This window comes from Rattus norvegicus, chromosome 5 (assembly GCF_036323735.1).
Source record: "Rattus norvegicus strain BN/NHsdMcwi chromosome 5, GRCr8, whole genome shotgun sequence".
NCBI classification, from domain to species: domain Eukaryota; kingdom Metazoa; phylum Chordata; class Mammalia; order Rodentia; family Muridae; genus Rattus; species Rattus norvegicus.
Genome location: NC_086023.1, coordinates 160404515 through 160427432, shown reverse-complemented (window position 1 = coordinate 160427432; position 22918 = coordinate 160404515). Strand labels below are relative to the sequence as shown.

Here is a 22918-nt window from a genome sequence, read left to right as displayed (position 1 = left end):
CAAATCTGTGATGACAAGGGAAGAGTAGGGGCAGAGTGGAGTGCCGAGACCTTTCTTTTTCATGCCTTTATTTGTTTTTATGTGCAGTGATTAACACCAGGGACATAGTGTGGTGATTTAAATGAGAATGGCCTCCACAGACTCATATATTTGGGTGCTTGTCTCACAGTTTGTGGAACTGTTTGGGAAGGATTGGGAGTGTGGCCTTGTTGGATGTGTCTTAGAGGTTTCAAAAAGCCCATGGCATTCCCGGTGAGCTTGATGTCTGGCTTCATGATGATGGATCAAGACGTGAACTCTATGCTAATGCTCTAGCTCCATGCCTGCCTGCCTGCGGTCATGCTTCTTGCCACGATGGTCATGGAATCTAGGTCTCTGGAACTGTGTGATTCCCAAGCTCAATGGTTTCTTTTGTAAGTTGTCTTGGTCATGGATTTCCCATGGCAATAGAAAAGTAACTAAGACACATGGTAATGAACTGAGAAAGCATTACTACTGTCCCCATGTATCTGACAGCTTCTGATGTGTTTCATGAGTTGTCATGGCTGTATTTTCTAGAGTTACCTGTTGTTACATAACAGAGAACCTCCGAAGTAAGCTATATAAATTACTATGTAGTTATGAGTACTCTCGGTTTTCTGAGCTATAGATTGGGGTGTGGAGAGAGGTCCAGTCCAGTTCTGCTTTTCCAGGTCTGGGCTGCATCTTGGATGACTTGGATGAGGCAGGTGGATGAAACCTTTCAGGATTCCTCATCTCTATGCTGTGTCTTCTGTCATCAGAATGTCTAAGATGTTGGTTTTCTTAGATATATTTTTCCTCCTTGATATGTATGAGTCCCTGTGTGACCTTATACCACATGTGTATCCTACTTGTAGAGGCCTGAAGAGAGCAACTCCTGGAGCTGGAGTTACAGTTTTGAGCAGTTAGATGTGGGTGCTGGGAGCTAAATTTGGGTCCTCTGCAAGATCAGCAAGTTCTCTTAATCACTGAGATTTTTCTAGTCCTATCGGATAGTTTTCTACTTACTGTTCTGGCACCTGGGATGGATGAATGGGTAGATGGCCTGATCAGTATATAGATGGTGGGTAAATGGATGAATGGATAAGTGGGTAGATAGATGAATGGATAGGTGGGTGAATGGATAAATGGATAGGTTGATAGATGGATGAGTGGGTATGTGAATAGATGGGTGGGTGGATGATAGGTAAGTAGATGGATGACTGGACAGGTGGGTGGACGGATGAATGTACAGGAGGGTAGATGGATGGATAGGTGGATAGGTGGATGGATGAATGGATAGATGGGTAGGTAGATGGATGGGGTGCATGGATGATAGACAGATAGATGGATAGGTGAGGGGGTGAATGGATAGATGGGTAGATAGACAGCTTCAGCAATCTGTGCATGCATGTTCTCTTGGAGACCTATGCTCTCTGGTTGCCCAGGGGTCACGTTAGTTACCTGTTGATATGACAAAGTACCTGGCAAAATCAGCACGAAGGAGGCATATACACTGGCTCCCAGTGTAAGTCTACCGTGGCGGGGAAGACACAGCAGCGAGAGCTTGAGATGGATGCTCACACGGCATCTACAGCCAGGGGGCAGAGAGCGATGAACAGTGGTGCTCAGCTCATGCTTACCATTTTACCTAATCCAGGACCCCAGCTCCTGGCATGGAACCACCCATGTTTAGGGAGGGCTTTCCCACCTTGATTAACCCAGGATAGAGCCTCCCTCACAGAGGTGTCAAGAGGTCTCCTAGATGATTCTAGATCCCAGCAACTTGACAGTATCATCCATGACAAGTCACTTCCATGGCAGCTGGCTTCACACAGAGTGAACATGCCCAGACTCCAACCCTTTTTATGAGCTGGATACAGGAATCATAGAGAGAGTTCCATCACTGGGGCTGTCATTCACAGGAAAGGGGTGTCTACTGTACAACTCAGAAGAATGCACATGTTCTAAAAAACGTTTTAAACTATATTTATTGTGTGTATGTGGGGGAGAGGTGCACGTCAACTGAAGGTAAACAACAGGACTCACTCAGACTCCCTGTCCTTTCCAGGACCACAGACCCCTGCTGTCTGTAAACACATCAGGTTTCTTAGCTGTTGCAGCAAGAGAGCATTCATTCAGTGTCTCTCGCTGCCTTTGGCTGGAAGCCCTGTCTCCCAAGCTCTGCTGCTGTGTGTTAGAGTTTACTGATGATTTCCTAGACCGTCTCAGGATTCTGTTCATGTGACAGCTTACTGAGAATGCCTAGAAGCTGTTCTTTCTTGATGTAAAAAGTATAGATTTATCCAAAAAATTATGGACAATTCTATAAGGAAAGGGATTGATTTTAAGGAGACGAATGCAATAATGTTTACTGAGCTCTGATATTCCACGTGTAGATAGAGTAGAAAAGAGATTAAAAATTACCTCTGGGGGCTGGGGAGTGGATGGCTCAGCGCATGTGTTTGGCAGGCAAACTTGAGGACATGAAGCCAGGTCCCCAGCACCCACGTACAAAACCACCAGGCATGTGTGACATGTGCTTGTAATTGTAGCACTTGGGAGGGGAGACAGAGAGATCCTTGGAGCCTGATGGCCAGCTGGTCTTGCTGCATTGATGAAACCTAAATTCAGTGAGAGACCTTGTTCTTAAGAAAGGGAAGATGGAGAAACATAGGACAATATCAAATATTAAACTCCAGACTACACACTCATTCACATAGATGTATACACTAATGTATACATTCAAACATGCATATACTCAAACATGCACACACTCACACATGCATACACTCATACATGCACACACTCACACATGCATATACTCATACATGCACACACTCACACATGCATACACTCATACATGCACACACTCACACATGCATATACTCATACGTGCACACACTCACACATGCATACACTCATACATGCACACACTCACACATGCATACACTCATACGTGCACACACTCACACATGCATACACTCATACATGCACACACTCACACATGCATATACTCATACATGCACAACTCACACATGCATACACTCATACATGTACACACTCACACATGCATACACTCACACATGCACACACTCGCACGTGCATACACTCATACATGCACACACTTACACATGCATACACTCATACATGCACACACTCGCACATGCATACACTCATACATGTACACACTCGCACATGCATACACTCATACATGCACACACTCACACATGCATATCTCACACATGCATACACTCACACATGCATACACTCATACATGCACAACTCACACATGCATACACTCATACATGCACACACTCGCACATGCATACACTCACACATGCATACACTCATACATGCACACACTCACACATGCATATACTCACACATGCATACACTTACACATGCATACACTCATACATGCACAACTCACACATGCATATACTCATACATGCACACACTCACACATGCATACACTCATACATGCACACACTCACACATGCACACACACTTGCACACACTCACATAGACTTACACACTCACACCTGCATACACTTACACATGCATACATTCACACTTACACACACTCCCACATGCATACACACACAAGATACTCACTCACACATACATAAACTCAGACACATATCTACATATACATGCAAACACATGAACTCACACCCACTCACACACCCTTCTTCTCTTACGAAGTGCATCAGAGAGAAAGAGACAGCCAGAACAATAAAGTCAAATCTTTATTGTAATATGTCAGGTGACATCTGGTGTGGGATGACAGAGAAATAACAGTCCTTCCAGACTATTCATGGCACTGGTTAGAAAACACGGCCACTGCCCCCTTCTTAAACTTCGGTGTCAGAAGCCATCCATTGGAGTGAAAATAGGCATCTGCATTACCATAAGTGTAGATTTAGGGTAGGGCCACACCCAGGTGCCCCCTGATCTCTGGTTTGTAAATACTGATCACAGACATACATCTACAGTTCATAACTAACTCTATCCTGTTATGCTTTCCCAGGACAACTGGGTGCTCCATGAATTAGGTTCCACATCTGGTGTTTTGCTGGTGAACGTGTCCTTAAAAACTCTATAGACGTGGGGTTATGTATTTGGATGGTGGTACCCAGACACAGTCCGGCTGTTAAATTGCTTGTTGAAGAAATTCAGGTTCTCGGCACTTACCTGGTTGATCTCTCGGGTGTACACCTTGCTTTTCCATTGAAAATGGTGAGTCCGTTTCTCACTGAAAGTTACCAGTTGTGGCACTGGGGAAATAGCTCAGTCAGTAAAGTGTTTGCATTGCAACTATGAGGACCCATGTTTAATCCCCAGAACTCTTATGTCTTAGGTTTCTTTCTGTGGCTATGATGAAATACCCGGGCAGAAAGCAACTTCAGGGAGAAGGGAGTTGATCCCAGTTTAGAATTCCAGTTACAGTCCATCATTGTGGGGGAAGTCAAGGCAGGAACTTCAAATAGTTCTATCATATCCATAGTCATGAACAGAGAGAAATGAACACATGTATGCTCAGTTGCTTGGTCATACTCTCACACAGTTCAGGACTTCCTGCCCAGGGAACGGTTTCACCCATGGTGAGATGGGTCTACTCCCACCAATTAACTTAAGACGGCCTCCCATAGACCAATCCAATAGACTCTTTGCTGAGACTCTCTTCCTAGGTGATTCTAGGTTATGTCAAGTTGGAAATTAAAGCTTACAGTCACACCAAGTTGAAAATAAAACGAACCCTGGATTTGGTGGTGTGCCCATGTAATCTGTGCACTGAGTAGCGGGAAACACTAGGATGTATGTGTGTGTATGCATGTGGGCAGGCACACACACATACACACACACATACAAGCACACACATGCACAAGAGTTAGCAGTATCATTTTATATTTCCTTCTTTGTCTTTTCACAGCCGTGCAGTCATTGCACACCCTAAATGACCAGATTTCCCATTTCATTGTCACCAAGTCGAAGGCACTGGAGGAAGACGATGACCCCTTTCTACCCACGGAGAAAGAGACACTGAAGAACTCGATGATACTGATGAGACATCTCTTAATGGATGCCCAGGTACAAAGATCAGTGGTGGGTGGTCCAGGGATGTCTGATATTTTGTCATTATGACAAGGCAGTGTCACCTAAAAGGCTCACACTCGAGAACTGCACAGCCGAGTTACCAAAAGCAACGAAAATAATACAAGAGCTCTCTGATGCGAGCTTATGATTTTATGGTGGGTCTCGTTCATGGCTACCGTTGGACACAGGTTGGACAGGTCTTTAATGGATTTGGGATTGTATTTGGGCTTTCTTTCAATACTTTGTATCAGGGGTTGGGGGAAGGATAAGCTATCTAAGGATGTTCAACTATCAAACCAACCACCCTTGCCAGAAACAACCATAAGAGACGCTCCCATATAGTAAGAACTGGGCTTTTCATTAGGTTTTACTGTTTCTTGTTTGTTTGTTTGTTTGTTTGTTTGTTTGTTTAAAAAGACAGAGTAATGGAGTTTAAAAGTAGTGTATTTATTGTCTTTTTTTTTTTTTTGGTTCTTTTTTTCGGAGCTGGGGACCGAACCCAGGGCCCTGCGCTTCCTAGGTAAGCGCTCTACCACTGAGCTAAATCCCCAGCCCCATTTATTGTCTTTGAGAACGGGGAGCACAGCTCCCATTAGTCCCAGGAAAGAGAAAGACTACATTTCCATACAAACTTGGCAGGCACCAAAACTGGCAAAGGTGTTGGTGTGGAGCGAAGCCTGGTCCAAAACCGCATTTGTGAGAAGCTGGTAAGTGTTTAGGGGTGTCTGAGGTGCCCTCTAGTCACTGAATCTGCATTTTAAAACAATGCCAGCAATGGATACGCTGCTGGGGGTTTGCCTATTGCTTGCTATTGTTGAGATGTTGTTTCTCGAGGTTTCTCCTCACAGGCTGTTTTATTGAAATACTTTAAAGTAATCTTTCTTCTCCTTCTGGCTTTGTTAGTGGGTCTCTCCAGATATGTTGATGGGCAAACACCAGGTGTTTTAAAAGCCGGATGGCATTTCTCTTTGGTTAAAGCAAACTGCTCTAGCATTTATTGTCATTTCTGTCTCTTGGGGATCTGGGAGTATTTTTAGGAAATCATCTCCGGTTTGGGGTATTCTGTATGAGGTGTCCCTGGAGTTTTTCCCCCTAAGCTTGCTCTCTGTTGAACAACTGAGGTCAGGATGGTCTGCTGTTCCCTGCCTTCTGTTCTGGGTGGGAGAGCTTTGCACTGTGGGCTCTCTCTCTCTGTGTCTGTCTGTCTGTCTGTCTGTCTGTCTGTCTGTCTCTCTCTCTCTCTCTCTCTCGTTTCTGTTGGGATGTTGTTTTGTGTTTTATTTTCTTTGATCAATCTGGAAATCTGGGCTTCATCTCACCAGAACTGTAGCCGGCAGCCGCCTGTCCACATTCCTCACCTGTCAATGTCTGAAGCTGCCCCGTGGGATCCGTGGGATCCGAGCGCCTCCAATTGAGGTGCCCCAAATTATGCAAAGCCATTCATTTGCACACTTATTCTCCCAGCCCCTCTTTTTTTTAAAGCAAGCAGCCATTCAGCCTCTCCTTCCTCCCTAAGCCTGTCTGGGGGAGAAGAGAAAGCTTCTAAAACCACAACAGCCAATTTTAAGACTTGGGGGAAGAAAAAGGGAAAATTTAGAGCAATTTACTGAATAAAGAAAGCAAATTGTTCCTGAAAGCATAGCTTTGCTCAATGCCTGGACCCAATCCGATAGCTGACATCGCAGCCCAGGGAACTGTCTAAATGAATCCCCAAGGAGGATGTGTACGTTCTAGTTTTTGAAATCTCAGAGAATAAAAGCCTCTTCATTTCTCCTTCTCGTCTGAATTTACCGATGCAGAGAACCGAACTTTAAAAGACCTTTAATGTCTGAGGGAAAACAGGCCCCATAATTGAGGGGCATGGAGGAGTGAGTCCACAATGGAGGGGTAGCTAGAGTTTATAACAACTCGACTATTATTATTACTAATATTATTAATAATATTATTATTAATATTATTATTGTTTTGGTGTTTTCGAGGCAGGATCTCACTAGGTAGTGTTGACATTGTTTCTAGGCCCCACCTCACAGTTACCTGGCAACAGCCAGGTATGCCTGACTCACTCTAAAAGGAGCTGCTTGCCCCCTCCTCACCCTCTTTCTCTTCTCTTGCTCTCTCTCTCTTTTCCCCCTCTGTCCCTTCTCTCCTCATGTCCTTCCCCTCCCCCTCCATGTGTCAAAAAAGCCCCCCCTCTGCCTCTCTCTGTCTTTACTACCCCTTCAACTCCCCTCCCCATGCCCTAAATAAACTCTATTCTATAGACTAGACTGGACTGGACTGGACTGGACTGGACTGGACTGGACTGGACTAGAATAGAATAGAATAGAATAGAATAGAATAGAATAGAATAGAATAGAATAGAATAGAATATTGTAGGCTGGTACCTCAGGGGCAAGAGATGCCTCAGCCTGGGTCTGCAGAGTCATGGCTTCCCGCACACCATCCCTAGCCTCTACCAAACACACCTCTGGCTTCCTTTTCTATTTTATAAAATACAACGGGTAGCCCAGGCTGGCCTTAAGCCCACCACAGTCCTCACAGGGTAACAGGCATGCAGCACCACACCTGGTGACTTATTAATCATTAGAAGAGAGAAGATATCAATGCCCCAGCACAATGATGCTCTTAAAAACAGCTAGGAATACTGTTTACCCCAATTCGGGCCATAGACGTTGTACTGTAGTATAATGTTACTATGTGTCAATCAAAAACATCTTACATTGTTTGTTTCTCACTAAATGTTGCACTGGCATCTTTTGTGGCTTTGGTACTCCCTCTCCCCCTGCCCCCTTTCTTTTTCTTTAAGGAGCTAAAGTATCCCATCTCACCAGTTCCTGTGTCAGGATACGTTACTGTCTCGCTCTCTGCTGCTCCTGAATTGACACAAGCAGAAAGTTCTCCTTTCCACAATGTAAATCATGGTTTCCTGCCTCTTGCTCCCTAGTCCTACATTCTAAAATCGAGGTGGATCGGGTCCACATCTCTAGGAAAAATGTCACAGGAAGTCAGTCAAGTATTGTCATGTGATATCTGGGCACGCTCTTGTCTTGGGCCTCTTTCTGTTCAGAAAGTCTTAGCCAATAATCTTTGACTTTTACATTTATAAAGGATGAAATGGGTCGTACTTAATTTTGTTTTAAGGTATCAAACTTGTTTATTCCAAACCCACCAACTTTCTGAAAGTTTTGCTGAAATCAAATAGAATTATGATGACTTCCGAGCTCCTTGGGTTGTAAGGAATCTCTGGATCATATTCGTCCAGGGTGGTGTGATCAATTTTATATGATGCTAAGGAAACTGGAAATTTGTGGATGACTGGGGTAAGAATAGTTTTAACTTTTAAGGTTTATTTTATTTATGATTATGTGTGTGTATCTGTATATGGGTATGTGCACATAAGTATCCCGTCTGCAGAGGCCATAAGGGGGCACCAGATCCTCTGGAACTAGAGTTATAGGCAGTTATAAACCTCATGACATAGGTTCTGGGGATTGAATTTGGGTCTTCTGTGAGAGCAGCAAATATTCTTAACCACTGAGCATCTCTCCAGGTCCAAGATGTGGTCTTGAGTTTTGCAGCAGACATCCACAAATACATTCTTTTTTTTAGTGAGAATCTTTATCGAACATCTTGTTTTGTTTTTGTTATTGTTTTTGTTGTTTTGTTTTGTTTTTTTTTTTGGTGAAATTCAGTTATTTTTTCCCATCTATTTTTAAACATTGCTTCCTACTTTACTCCCAAAGACAGATGGATACATTTATTTATTATTCTACGCTCAATAGTGGAATATCAAACGAATGTTAATGTAGCCAGCAAGCACATCTGTCAGCTCCAGCTCTGCATTCTCTGACATCAGTGGGTCAGTCTACAGGTTAGCGTTTTATGGGACAAAAGCTCCTCAGAGGATGAACCACATACCTTCACTTAGTGGCCCTTCTAAGTCTCCGAGTTCGGTAACACGGGGGATCTTAGTAGTACTGGGTTTTGATGAGATTCTCTGACATCAGACATGCACAGAATGAAGCCAGTACAAAGAAACAAAAGTCTGACAGGGAACCCGGGGGCTGCTTGGAGAATGCGTGCTTACAAGGCATAATCGATTCAAGTCACATCTGTCTTGGAGGCAATAAATCCTGCTTAGGAGAATGTCAAAGGCAAGCGCACTGCTGCGCTGTGAAATTCTACCTCTGAGGATCATAAAAGAGTATGCACAGAGAAGACACACATCCCCCAGAATAACTGGGGGAAGGGGGTGTTCCAGCAATGATTGACAGGCCCAACAACCTGCCCCAGAGATGGCGGCATCTCCTGGAAGAGAAGCAGTGGGGACAAGGTATCCCAAGAGGCCCACAGTGATGCATTCATTCCATAACTTTCTTTGTTTGGTACTAGGGTGGAGGGGTGATGTCTGAAAAAACCTCAGAGCAGAAGAGCCTCTATTTGCATTGTATTGCATCTTCCGGTCTGCACCACCTCCCCGCCCCCCAACCCCCCTCCCCCGTTCAATGGAGTACCTACCCTATTCAGAGGGATTTGAAACCTGATCTGGTGGTTCTTATTCCTGAGAGCTCCCTCTACACCCAAAATGCCAACTCAGCCTCATAAGTGATTAGATTCATAACAGCAAAAAGGCACTTCTTTCTGGGAGAGATTAATTCTTTTCCTCGAACTGTGTGACTCCGCATGCTAAGAGGGGTCGATTACAGCAAATTAAATCTCCTAACAGCAACTCTGCCCACCTCCCACCAAAGGCTTTGGGTCATTGTTTATTAAAGGAGAAGCCATGCTTGGAAAAACAGGAAGATGACTGAGTTCAAAGTAAGGTCTTGCTGTTGGAGGCTAAGTGCTGAAGGCTGATAAAATTGGATGCACATGGAAGACCCTTTCTGCTAGTCATGGGGTAGAGACTGGTTGAGGGAGGGCCTGTGTTCCATTGACCAATCAGAGGGTCTTTCTGCTTAAAACTTGGGGGACTTATTTTAAGAGAGGATGCACCATAAAACACCCCCTTTCGGTGGGTCTGTATTTAGGAACAAAGCAAGTAAACCTTTCAAAGTAAAAGCAAATGCCTAACCTGGCACCTGTAAGCAAGTCTTGCACTTGAGCCATCTTGTTACTTTTCTGTTTCTGTGATAAAATAACCTTGAAAAAAAGCAACCTAAGAGAGAACGAGTTTATGTTGCCATAGTTGCAGAGGGATGCAGTTGTCTGTCCATCACTGTGGGAGAGACATGATGGCAGTCAGTTACATTCTATCTATAATTCAGAAGCAGAGTTACAAACAGAGTCCGGATCAGGCTTTAAAACCCACCCAGACCAACTTCCTCTGGAGAAGCTCTGCCTCCTAAAGGGTCCACAACAGCGCCATCTGACAGGGACTAAGTGTTCAAATACACGAGTCCGGGAAACAGCAAAAACGTGTATCCTTTGGGTTTTATTTTTCCTCTTTTATGCCTCCTTTCCCTCTTTATTTTGCCTCTTCCTCCAGTCTCACTCTCTGCTTCGCTTCTCTCTTCTTATCTGTCTTTCCTTTCTGCTATCTGCGCTGAAGCATGTGCCAAAGCCTTGTGTGCATGCCCCTTTTCCAAGCAGTTAAGGGCACAAGGCAGCAGGAGGTAGAGTGGTAAGCAGGAGGCAAGCCTGGTGATTGGGAAGTAGGTTGGGGACCCTGCCAGGATCTGGGCTGGAATAGGTTCAAAGGAGCTTTTGTTTTTCTTCTCTCCTTTAGAGAGGGCAAACTCCCTTGGAGACTAGACCTACCCGTTGGCTTCTGGCAGACTTAGGCTTGAGTTAACAAGAATAGATCAGCTAGTAGAGAGCTGTCTGTTAGCCTCAGATGCAGAAGGATGGATTTGGACCAGAGTCTCCATCAGCTCTTGCCAGTAGACAGGGAGCTTAGCCCACAAGCTGCCATCCCCCTGCAGTTGAGGGGACCTTGGAGGGAGGCAGGCTGTGGTGACAGAGGCAACCTTCCATTTGACTCCTGTTTCCAACACTTTCCATGCCTGTAGGTGCTATTTTATGTCGATGCTACAGTTAGAGAGCAGCACAGTTATTACTAACATATTTATCTGGGGATGATGAAATTGTTTGGTCAATTTTAAGAGGCAAGACAGTTCAAAAGCTAAACGCTATGCTCTCAGAACCCAACGAAGTTTAGGGCTCCAAGGATACAATTTTCTAAACTCTCCAAGCAGAATATAAACGCCTCCCCAAACATCTCAGTCTCTTTGATATGTCAGTCGTTACGGTAGCAAATAATGACTTCCCAGCTAATGTTCAGTTATAGCATTACCTTTTCAGAGGTGCCCATCCTTGTGAAGGCCATACAGTGTTAACATCTACAAAGTCCACACTACGCAACAGGCACAAAAACATTGCCAAGAAAATCATGATATTTCAAGTGTGTTTATGGTTTTGTGTTGGATTGTATTTTATAGCTATCCTTAGGTCACACATGGTCTGGGCCACGGGTTGAACATATCTCCATGAATGATCTCAACTAAGAAGAGAGGAGAAAAAAATCTGCCTGCCACCTTCCAGAGGGTTTTCTGCTATATTTTGAGTTTTTCCTGGCTGGTGGTTGTGAAGGGAGTGTGATGGTCAGCTTTAATTGCCAACTGAACACAACTTAGAACCTGGAAGAGTTTCAGGGAGAGACTATCTAGAATTGGTGGACCTGTAGGCTCACCTGCAGGGAATTGCTTGAATTAAGTTAATTGCTATGAGAAGACTCAGTTCACAGAGGTCGGCACAATCCTCTAGGCCCGGGTGTCCTGAATTGTGTAAGAGTGGAGACATCAGGGATGGAGAGATGGCTGGGTGATTAAGAGCATGTACTGCTCTTGCAGAGAACCCGTGTTTGGTCTCCAGTACCTAGATAGGGCAGCTCACAATCACCTTTATCTCTAGTTCCAGGGGAATCTGATGTCCTCCTCTGACTTTCCATAATCTCCAAATGCATATAGTCACAGAAGCATAATACACACTAGTAGAAAAATAAATCTTTTACAAGGAGTAAAGAAATCGAGCTGAGCAGAAACAAGCAGGCAAGCATACGTGCCTGCATTCATTTTTCTTTGCTCTTGATGTGATGTGATCAGCTACTTTAAATTCCTTCCACCGTGGTGAAATGTGCACTAAAGTTAGCCCTACCCATTGCCTGTCTCCTCCCCTTCCAGGGTATTTTATCACAGCAATAGAAAGCAGGGCAGGAGTCATGGTGTTATTGGCATCCTTCCTTGAATGCACATGTCCAGGGAAGTCAGAAGGCAGCATAGTGATGGTGATTGTGAGTTGCCAGTCATGGGTTCTGGAAGAGCAAACTATTGGCATCTAATGGAAAGGGACCAAGGGTGTTTCTAGACTCACCACAATGTACAGAGCAGTCCCACCCATCAAGTGATTATTCACTCATAGATGTCCAGAGTACCAAGCTCTACTTTAGACCCAAAGTTTACATCTTCCTTATTTATGGAAATCTGGTTGCAAAAATCCGTTTTCTCTTGAAGCCCATCCATGATCAGAGATGTTCCTCAAAAACATGTCTAGTGTTAAACCCACTCCTTTTCCTTGTCTTACTGAACATCTCTGGGTGTCACTTCCGTCTCCGTCCCGCAGAAAGGAGCGACACCATGACGTTCTTCTCAAAGCAGTTTATTCAGGAACCTTTCTTTCTGCATGCAAGCGGCAATGTCTCTTTTCTTCCCTTCCTTCCTCTCCCTCCCAGCCCCCCGTCCCAGCCCCCCCGCCCCCCAGCACCCCAGCACCCCAGCACACTCCCTTATATCCTCCCTCAACTCCGCCTCCTCGGTCCAGACTGCGTATTCTCAGTTCATAGGTCCACATCACATGGCCTGATCTTGCGTCATGGTGCGCCTGCGCAGCTCTCACAATGGGCGTGGCTAGTTTCAGGCGTGTGAGGAAGTCAGGTGCTAGTCATGAGACTTAGCTGCAGTCCCGAGCGCCATCTTGGGACTGCTGCCACACCCGCTCCCCACATCCTTTGTGACTGTATAGCTCAGAATGGCTCCCTACATCTGGGGTCCTTGGCCCTGGGCTAGTCTGTGAGGGAAGCAGAGGAAAAGGAAAGAAATGATTATAGTTCTTAAAGATCCCGTATGAAACCAAACAGTTAATAACAAGTTTCCCAACCGTCTTATAGGTGTGCTAGGATCTGAGTTAGATAAGGTACAAGGATTTTTCTCTTTGTCCGTTTAAACTGAGATCTGAGGAGTCTGTGTATGTTTGTGGTTTTATGTGTCTTTGTGTTTATATGCACACACAGGCGTTCATGTCCGTGTCGTGCGCATGCCTGTGGTTGTACATTGTGCTTGAGTGTGTATTTGTTTGTAAACATGTTTGTATGTTTATGGCTATATGTCTGTGCGGCTTTGCATGCGTTTATGACTATGTGTTTGTGTATATGCTTGTGGGTTTGTAGGTGTGTGTTTGTATGCATTTGTATTTGTGACTGTGTGTACATTTGTGGTTTCGTGCTTGTGCTTATGAGAGAAAGAGAAACCTTCTCCTCATGCTCTATCTCATGTGTTTGTATTTTAATTTAGTTGTCTCTTTAGTATTACCCCATGAGGTGACTGAAAATAGATCCCCAGGGACGGTAGGAAAGATGCATGTAAATTACTTATTCCGGGAATTAGCATTTAATTTAAAGACGATAAAATTTACGACGGGCCTCTCAGGAACAGAGGATCCCTTTGCCCACTGGTGTCCACAGGGGAAGCAGGCAAGGATGCGGGGACGGGCGGACGCGTGGAAGGGAGCTGGGGGACACGTTGTCTGCTCTCTGAGGCAGTAGCTTCGAAGCGTGGGCTCGCGGTTCTTTAGCATCTGGGGAGAACCAGGCAGGCAGGCAGCTGTCCGTTCGGCACCTGCATTAGGAGCTTTACAGTTCCACGCTGGGCGAGGCGTTGTTTCCTTGGCATCGTGCTCTCTGGAAATGTAAATTAATGGTGGTGGTGATGAGGTGTAATTAGGGAGGTGATTTCACTGCCAATACCTTTTTATACCGTAATGGAATTCAATACCGGGCTTTTAAAAGTATTGGTTAATTGATATTATTTTTACGTATGGCTCCTGGCCATTAGTCAGAAAATAGAGAGTTGAATATATGGCATCTAGTTATAACCCTGAAATAAGTTACACTCATAACAGACTTTATTTATTTATTTATTTATTTATTTATTTATTTATTTATTATGTGTACATATTTTTGGAAGTCAGAGGACGACTTGCGGGCGTCAGTTCCCTCCTTCCGCCTGAGGAATCTGGAGATCAAACTCAGATCTCAGTGGTGGGGTTTGGCAGCGAGTGCCTTTACCCACGCATGGACCCATTTCACTGTTTCTAGAATGTCGATTTTGTTTTGGCTGTGGAACGTTTGAATGTTTTGATTTCATGTGTGTCTGCGCACCACATGCCTGCCCGGTGCCTGTGGAGGCCAGAAGAGGGCGTTGGATCTCCTGAAGCTGGAGGTACGGTGGTTATGAGTCACCGCATGGAGGCTGGGGAGTGACAGGGGTCCCTGACATGAGCAGCAGCAAGTGCTCTTAACGGCTGAGCCATCTCTTTAGCCTCTAGAACAGCAACTAAGCAGGTTTCGAGATTTATTTATTTTTATTTTATATGTTATTTTTATTTTATATGTATGGGTGTTTTGCCTGCATGTATGTCTGTATACTCTGTACATAAGAGGCCGTCAGCTTACCTAGAAAGCACAAGGCCCTGGGTTCGGTCCCCAGCTCCGAAAAAAAGAACCAAAAAAAAAAAAAAAAAAAAAAAAAAAAGAGACCGTCAGATCTCCATAGAGCGGGAGCTCCAGATGCTTGCGAGCTACCATGTAGGTGCCAGGAAGTGAATTGAACCCAGGTCCTTGGCAGATAATGAGGCCAGCCCTCTACGTTCCTTTACTCTCCTGCTGATGACCGCAGTACCTCTGAAAGCATTTTAAAAGTGTGGCTCTAACCTGACTACTCCAGCACACACGTCTCCGGTTTTGGAAACAAAGCCCCTCGCTTGTCCCCTCTAGAATCCAAGGCACTTGCTTTTTAAAATGGATGTTCTTTTGAAATTTCTTTTGAGAATTTCATACTCGGTGCAACACTCCCACCCCCTCCTTTCTCCCCTAATTCCTCTTATGTTTCCTCAGCTCCCTCTCAAATTCATAATCTCTTCTTCAATGATTGTTGCTTTTATACACACACACACACACACACACACACACACACACACCCTGCTGAATCCCATTTAATATTTCTCCTATGTATACGTATTTTGGACTGACCGCTTGACATTGGATAAGCTACCAGGGTCTCACCCCCAGGGAAGAGTGATTCTTTCTCTTTCAGCAGCCATTGATTTCCCCTGTTTTCTCTGGCACGTTAGCTGGTCTTGTCATTGTTCAGGTCTTTCTGCAGGACGTGGACTGTGAGAGGAAGCCTGGTAAGATGGAGCTCAAGGCTTGAAGCCCCGGAAACCCTGAAGGGATGGTAGGAGCTTCGCCTGTTCCCGCGCAAGGCCCCTGTCAAGTAGCTGCAGCCTTCCATAGATTTGTGGCCATCAGTCACGTGAGGGCAATGCCCCAAGCCCTTCCACGAGTAGATGAGGCATCTCTAACATCTCAGACCAAGACAATAGGAAAAGAGACGTGACTACAGTCAAGTAGGCTCAAAACAGAGTTCCCCATATTATTGAGATACCTAATGGTCTGGAGGGCTTAGCCAATAAGCTTCCCTTCCCAGACATATTTCCCTGCAAAAGGTATTTAATCTCAGGCCCACCCTTAGAAGTGGGGGATGGTTTTCCACATCCATTTTCCACCGTGACAATAATAAACTACTTAGAACCATGGGCTGCTCCTTTTCATCAAGATCTGCTGTGGGGAGTCGTGGAGAAGGCCTTCGCCTACAGAGTGCCTACAGAGTCGCAGTCTAGTCTCCTGTGGAAGGTCTCTCTGCACATCCAGCCACAACCACCACCAAGCTTGCTGCTGTCAAACTAAGGACTCTCCCTGGTGGCACTAGCCAGAGTCCCCCTTCCTCCCACCTCCTGGCTCCAGGCTAGACGCAGCCCGTGGGCCCCTAACTCTGTTCTCTGCTCTTCTGCAACTCCCTGAGGGGCCTGGGTGTCCAAGAGACCAAGAACCCCACATCCCTGTCCTTATCACAGGCCTGGGGACCCTTGAGCCAGCTCTGGCTGTCTCAGGTCTCAGATTGATCTTTCCCACCCCCAGAGCAGTGCCTCATTGCTTCCCTATGGTCCAGCGCCCGAGCAGCACGGCATGGCATAATTGCAGTCTAACTCCCCGTGTTCTGCCTCGCCAAGCGGCCATGTCCTGTGGTGGACTGGACACAGGAATACAACCTTACCTTTTTTTACACAACAATACTGTCACCATTTCACAGCTACAGTGTCCCTGTCATACACAGAAGACACCGTCTTACAGCATGCATCCCCCTGGGTCTTAGAATCTTTTCTACCCCCTTTTTCCCCTTCGATGTTCATTTTGATCCCATTGGCCAATGTGAGTCACATCAGCAATCCCCCCGAGGCAGATGTGGGGGCAAACAGGTGGATATAGAGACGATAATGACTAACCCACCATACCATCAAAGAGAGACTTCTGATAACTGCTGCCATTTAGGTGCGGCTTCTCGTTCATGTGTGGCAGTGGGTCTCAACGTTTCTAAAATCGAGACCCTTAAATGGCGACTCCTCCCAACCATAAAATGATTTCATTGCTACTCCATAAGTGTAAGTTTGCTACTAGTGTGAACTGTAGTGTAAGTGTCTGATAATGCAGCACATCTGACCCACGAAGGAGTCGCTACTGAGACTGAGAACGGCTGATGTATGGGGACTTTGGTTCTGCAGTGTGCAATGTTGGGGTCAAACCTATAGAGCTGGGGCCTACTGGGAGGCCATTAAAGCTTCTGCCTTCCGATGGGCTTGTTAGTCCCCCCTAGAGGACGCCGGTAAAATAGCACCCTGCCCAGTCCCTCTGGCTTCCTGTCTCCCTGTTGCTCTGTCCTTTTCCCAGCTGTCCCTTTTATCCTACAAAGTTCTGAACCCTACACGGTACCCAGCTCCACGTAATTTGTTACAGCCACGGAAAACAGACGGACGTGGACATCCTCCGCTACCGTTGATCTGCTTGGAGATGGGAGTTTGAAACACACTAATCAGTATGCTTCCCGCACATCGCATTTCCCCTCCTGAACGTCAGGTTAAGTTGGTTTATTTAGAGGCGGGGAGGTCCCGTATCCATGCCCAGAGGATAGAATGTGTTTGAACAGCTGGATGATATCTTTCAAGAGGATTTTATGTTAAGCCTAGACAGGTTGATGTCCAACAAGGGTGAGAAGCCTGGCCTCCTGATAAATCTGCAAGTCTGAGGAGTCACCAAAGGACTGTTAATCCCGCTGGTAGGTAGAGCCAGGTGCATGGCTAATTTGTTTGACAAATACTTCCTCAGAGTCTATCAATTATGGAAAGCCACGGCGGCAAACATTTCAGAGAGATACAAGTAAATTAATGTAGCAGAGGGTCAGTGCATGCTCTCCAGAGTTTTTCCCCTCCCCCACCTCTCATCTCGATTAACCCACGGAGGAGGCATGTGATTGCATTCCCATTGTATGGGTGAGGAAACTGAGGCCCTGAGGAAATACCTGTGATCACATATCTGGCCTCAAGCTATGCCTGTTCAGTTTGCAAGAGAGACCTCAGTTGTTTTTGTGTTTGTTTAGAATTCCCAAGGAAGGTGACTCTGAAGCCCTTTGCCTCAGATACAATGTGCTTCCCTACCTCTGGAAGCTTAAGCTGGCCAGAACAATGTTCAGTTTTGGAAACATCATAGTGCCTTGCCTGCTTCTGCCTTCTGGAAGCCCCAACTCTGCTGGGAGAGCCAAATGTGGTCCCATGGGGTGAGGGTGGGGGTTGGGGGGAGGAGGTAGGGGAGGGAGGCTGCACTTGGGGCGGAAAGGAGTCATCTAGCCTGAATCTCTTCTAGATTTGTTGAAGTGGCAATGCCTCAGGAAGCACGGCCCTAACGGCTGAGCTCAGCCCAGCACAACCCAGGCTGGCAGCATCTCCAGTCCCTGTAGACCCATGAGAAATGGCAAATGGTAGCTGTTTTTCGTCAGTGTCACACAATTTTTTTATTACAGAGTAAGACCTATAGAGTGGCTGAGGAAATGGCCCAGACAGTAAAGTGGATTCTGTTTAAGCATGAACACTTGAGTTCCAAAGCAAGAGTCCACGTAAACAACTGGATGCGCAGAGGATGCTTCAGACTCTAAGGATGGAGAGGAAGAGACCAGAGGGTCCCTAAGGCTCACTGGCTAGCAGCCTACATTACTTGGTAAGGTCCCAGGCAAAAGAGACCCTGTCACAAAAAGTAAGGTGACTGGTACTTTGAGAAACAACATCCAAGTTTATTCCCTGGTACACACACACACACACACACACACACACACACACACACACACACACATGTTATATAGAATTTGTATTTGAAACTAAGATGTTCTTAGAGTTGTAGACAACCAAAGCTATCCTAATTTATTTTTCATTAATCTTTTTAAAAAGGATCCATTTTGCCTACCTGTACCTTTTCTGCTTATTTTTCTGTGCACCACCTGTGTGCATTGCTAGTGGAAATCAGGTGTGGAATTCTCTGGAACTAGAGTTACAGATGTTTGTGAGCCACCATGTGGGTGCTGGGAACTGAACCATGGTCCTCTACAAGGACAGCCTGTACTCCAAACCTCTGAGCCCACGCTTTAGCCCCCATCCTAATTTAAACAAGAACTTTTATGCTTTACTGAAAGAGGTTTTTATAGTTCACAGGAAGTCTTATAAACCTGACTGGAGTCACATGGGCAAGATTAACAATAGCTGGAAACAGCCATTGCTCCATCTGGCAACAGAGCCACGTTCAGGCAGAACCTAGGCTGCCTTGATGACCTTAGCTGCAAGGGAGTTTGGGAAATGAAGTTTTTAGCTATCCATTTTCTGTAGTTCTGGGGGGGGGGTGGTTCCACAGAAGGTGAAATATGAGGGGCTGAGGGGTTGGCTCTGTGGGTAAGACTTATGGAAGTTTCAGGACCAGAATTTGAATCCCTAGAGCTCGTGCAAAAAAGCCAAGTGTGGCTGAGTACAAATGTGTAACCCCAGTGCTGTAGGAGGCAGAGACAGGAGGACTGCTGACATTTGCTAGTGGCTAGCCTCTCTCACGTTCAGTGAGAGAGAGCCTGCATACAGGGAATATGGTGAGAGTAAGAGAGCAGGACCCATGTCCTCCTCTGGCCTTGTATGTTGTGCATAGGGAGCACGCATCTGCACACATACATGTGCACACACACATGTGCACACATAAAACACCTCACATAAAACACTACAGATAATCCCACACTAAAATAATTATAATTTTTTAAATAAATAATTGTATTTATTATCTACCTTTCATCTATCTATCTGTTTGGTATGAGAGTATGATTGTACATCACATGTATGCAGTACCCACTGTGGCCAGGAGAGGGTGTCAGATCTCTCAGAGCTGGGAATTTGCGGTGGTGTGAGGTGCTCTGAGGTTGCAAACCAAACCCAGGTCCTATGCTAGAGTAGCACGGACACTTCACCAGCAAGCTGCCTCTCGAGCCCTTCACTGCTCTTTACAACACTGACGCCTGCCTCACAGATCGCCCGGGGTTTTCCCTGTGTGACAGGAAGCCATCACCTGGCTTTTACTTTTCTCTTCGTGCCTAGTTGCCTCCACTGACATCCTTCTAGCTCTGAAGCAAAGGGAGGCAAGCCCGCTCTGGTCTGGGAAGGATTCCAGATGCATCTCATTAGAATGGAGACACACTTGACATTTCAGATCATCATTAGGGCTTCTTAATCAGTTTCAGTTGAACTCCGGTACTCCAGTGGGCCCATGGGGCAGGCCACAGAGCAGAGATGGAGCGAGGTTCACTGGCAGATGCTGCCCTTGCACAGTCATTCTGCTACCCCAGGACCCAGCCTTTGGCTCAGAGTGACAAATCTTCTCACCATCTCCCAATAGCCTCTTTTGCCTATGGGGTAGTTGTAGAGTGTGTTGCAACCTCGGCCTGACACCCACGTCTCTACGGCCAGCTTCCGTCTGACTGGCCCAGTGTCCTCGGTGTGTTCAGTCACCTGTGGCCTTTGCACACAGTGTTCCAGGTCCCCAGGTTCCTCCCCATCCCCCACCCAGTGTCTGGGAAGGCTGTCCACAAACTACCACATTTGAATACTGAAGAGAAAGCACGGCTTTTTCCTGAGGGTGGGGGTGCAAGACTATCCCTCAGTTCTGCAAGGCAACAGGAAGGGTAACCAGGGGGAGAGAAACTTGAAGGGCTGAGGAGAGCAGCGTGCGTCAGTCAGAGCAGCCGGGGAGAACTGCACAGGCATGATGCTTACCAGAGGAGGGATCTCGGGGGACTGTGTAATAGTGGTATCTGCCCGGGATGGAGACTTGAGGTGAGGGAGCCTCAGTTGTTGAGTAGCTGCTTGCCTAGCCTGCTACAGGGAGTCCCTATTTGTCCCAGCCTGGCCTCCCCAGGTTCTTTGGAATAGTTGATTTTGGTCATTTATTCCAAGGAGGCCTTGTGAACGAACCTCTTGGCTTGGTTGGCTGTACTTGGTCCATGGAATCAGGCATTTGGGGGAGACTCAGCAAATTCTTATAGAAAAAGTTGTGGGGTCTGGAGATGTGACTCGGTAGTTAAGAACGCCTACTTGCTCATGTGTTCGGTTCCCAGAACCGACATCCGGTGGCTCACGGCTGCCTGTAACTCCAGCTCCATCTGATATGACACCCTCTTCCGGCCTTCATGCACACATGCATGTACACACAGAGACACGCTGACGCCTATGTAAACGCATAAAATCCATTTCGACAGAGAAAATGTTCGACTCTAGAAGAAAACCCCTACTCTGTAGGTTTTTGATGAAATTCTTATTTCGAAGGTATATTTGAACTTAATTTTTTTTTTTTTGTAGAAGTCACGTCAGTGTTTCTAACACATTGACAAGGTTACTTCCTGCTCATGAGTGTTTGCAGTGTTTGCAGCTTTACTCCTCCCGAGATAGTCACTGTCAGCTGCCCTTTCATTTTCTCTCTGACCTTCTTGGGAACTCCAACCCCTCAGTGCCCGCCTCTGTGGTCGACAGTCCTGCAGATGAAGGGGCCAAGGGAGTGGACAGTGAGGAGGCAAATGGGTTTGGTGGGTCTGGACAGCAATAACAAAACCAGAGCAGTGTAGGTCGGAAGTTTCGATTACTCAAATGACTCCCCAGAAAAATAGCATCAGACACCTGAGAAGCGCTAACAACATGAGACAGAAAATGACAGGCTATAGGCTCGACGAGCTGAAAAGAAACTTATAGCCAAGAACATGGTCACTACGAATGTGCAACAGCGTCTTTAAATAAGTGTGATTAATATCTCCAGAGAGATGAGAAGATAGCACACCCAGGGAGTCGAGAGAGAGGTTTATCCGTGAAATCCAGCATCACTTTCTGAGTGCCTACTAAGTGCTAGGAATAAAGTAAGCCAACCAGTGACAAAAGTCGATGTGTAATAATCAGGTATGTAATCATCAGGTTGTGTATTGGGAGAAATAAAGGAAAACGAAAGGTTTAAGAGGTGCTAGGTTTGGGGGATTTAGCTCAGTGGTAGAGCCCTTGCCTAGGAAGCGCAAGGCCCTGGGTTCGGTCCCCAGCTCCGAAAAAAAAAAAACGAGGTGTTAGGATTGGGGTGAGTATGTCCTTCCACATAGCATCAGAAGGGCCCCCGAGGACACAAAGGAGTGGTTTTTCAAGAGGAGATCAATAGAAGGAATTTCTAAACAGAGGGCCAGCAGGTACCAGGACCCTGAGTCAGGCGTCATAGTGTTCTGTTGCTGTGAAGAGACTCCATGACCAAGGCAACGTGTAGAAGAGAGCATTTAGTTAGGGACTTGTTCAGTTTCAGAGGATTAGGCCATTATCGCCATGGAAGGGAACATGGTGGAATGTAGGTAGGCGTGGCATTAGAGAGGTATCTGAAAGCCTGATGCCCTGATCTACAGGCAGAGGAGAGAGGAGGGAAGGGGGAGGGAGGGATGAAGGGGAGAGGGAGAAGAAGGAAAAGGAGGAGGAGGAGGAGGAAGAGGAGGAGGAGGAGGAGGAGGAGGAGGAGGAGGAGGAGGAAGAAGAAGAAGAAGAAGAAGAAGAAGAAGAAGAAGAAGAAGAAGAAGAAGAAGAAGAAGAAGAAGAAGACAGAGATAGACAGAGAGACAGAGAGGGGGTAGGGATGGAGGGGGAGAGGGCAGGGGGAGGGAGAGAGAGGGAGAGACTGAGACTGATAAAGTCTTCTGAAACCTCAAAGCCCACCCCCAGTAACATACCTCCTCCAACAGGATCACATCTCCTAATCCGTCTCAAACACTTCTACCAACTGGAGACGAAGAGTTCAAACCTATGGACCTACAGGAGTCATTCTCATCCAAACCACCGCAGGAGGAAATGTCTAGCTTCAATTATCAACAAAGGGAGACTGTGGTTGGCTTACATAACCAAGGAAAATTGTCTTAGAGAACACACAAAAGACTGAAAATAGGACAGATCACCAAAGGCTTGGAAGGAAAGATTCTGACTTTCTTCAGCGCTACAGAAGAAGGCCGTGGGAGATTTTTGTGGGAAGGAAGGATGTTAAAGGATTGACCATTCCACAAGGATGATTCTGGACTGTTATGGGGTCAGTTGTCCAAGGTGAAGGGGGCAAAAGGAGAAGAGA

The 22918-nt window shown here is 46.1% G+C and overlaps 1 protein-coding gene across 2 annotated transcripts in view; it reads left to right on the top strand.

Annotated features, from left to right (window-relative positions):
* Nucleotides 1-22918, top strand: part of Kazn (kazrin, periplakin interacting protein) — a 990282-nt gene that overhangs the window by 238652 nt on the left and 728712 nt on the right. For both annotated transcript variants that reach the window (XM_017593423.3, XM_006239310.5), the window contains exon 2: nt 4937-5094. In XM_017593423.3, coding sequence (XP_017448912.1) covers nt 4937-5094 — 158 coding nt within the window. The remainder of the gene's footprint in view (nt 1-4936; nt 5095-22918) is intronic.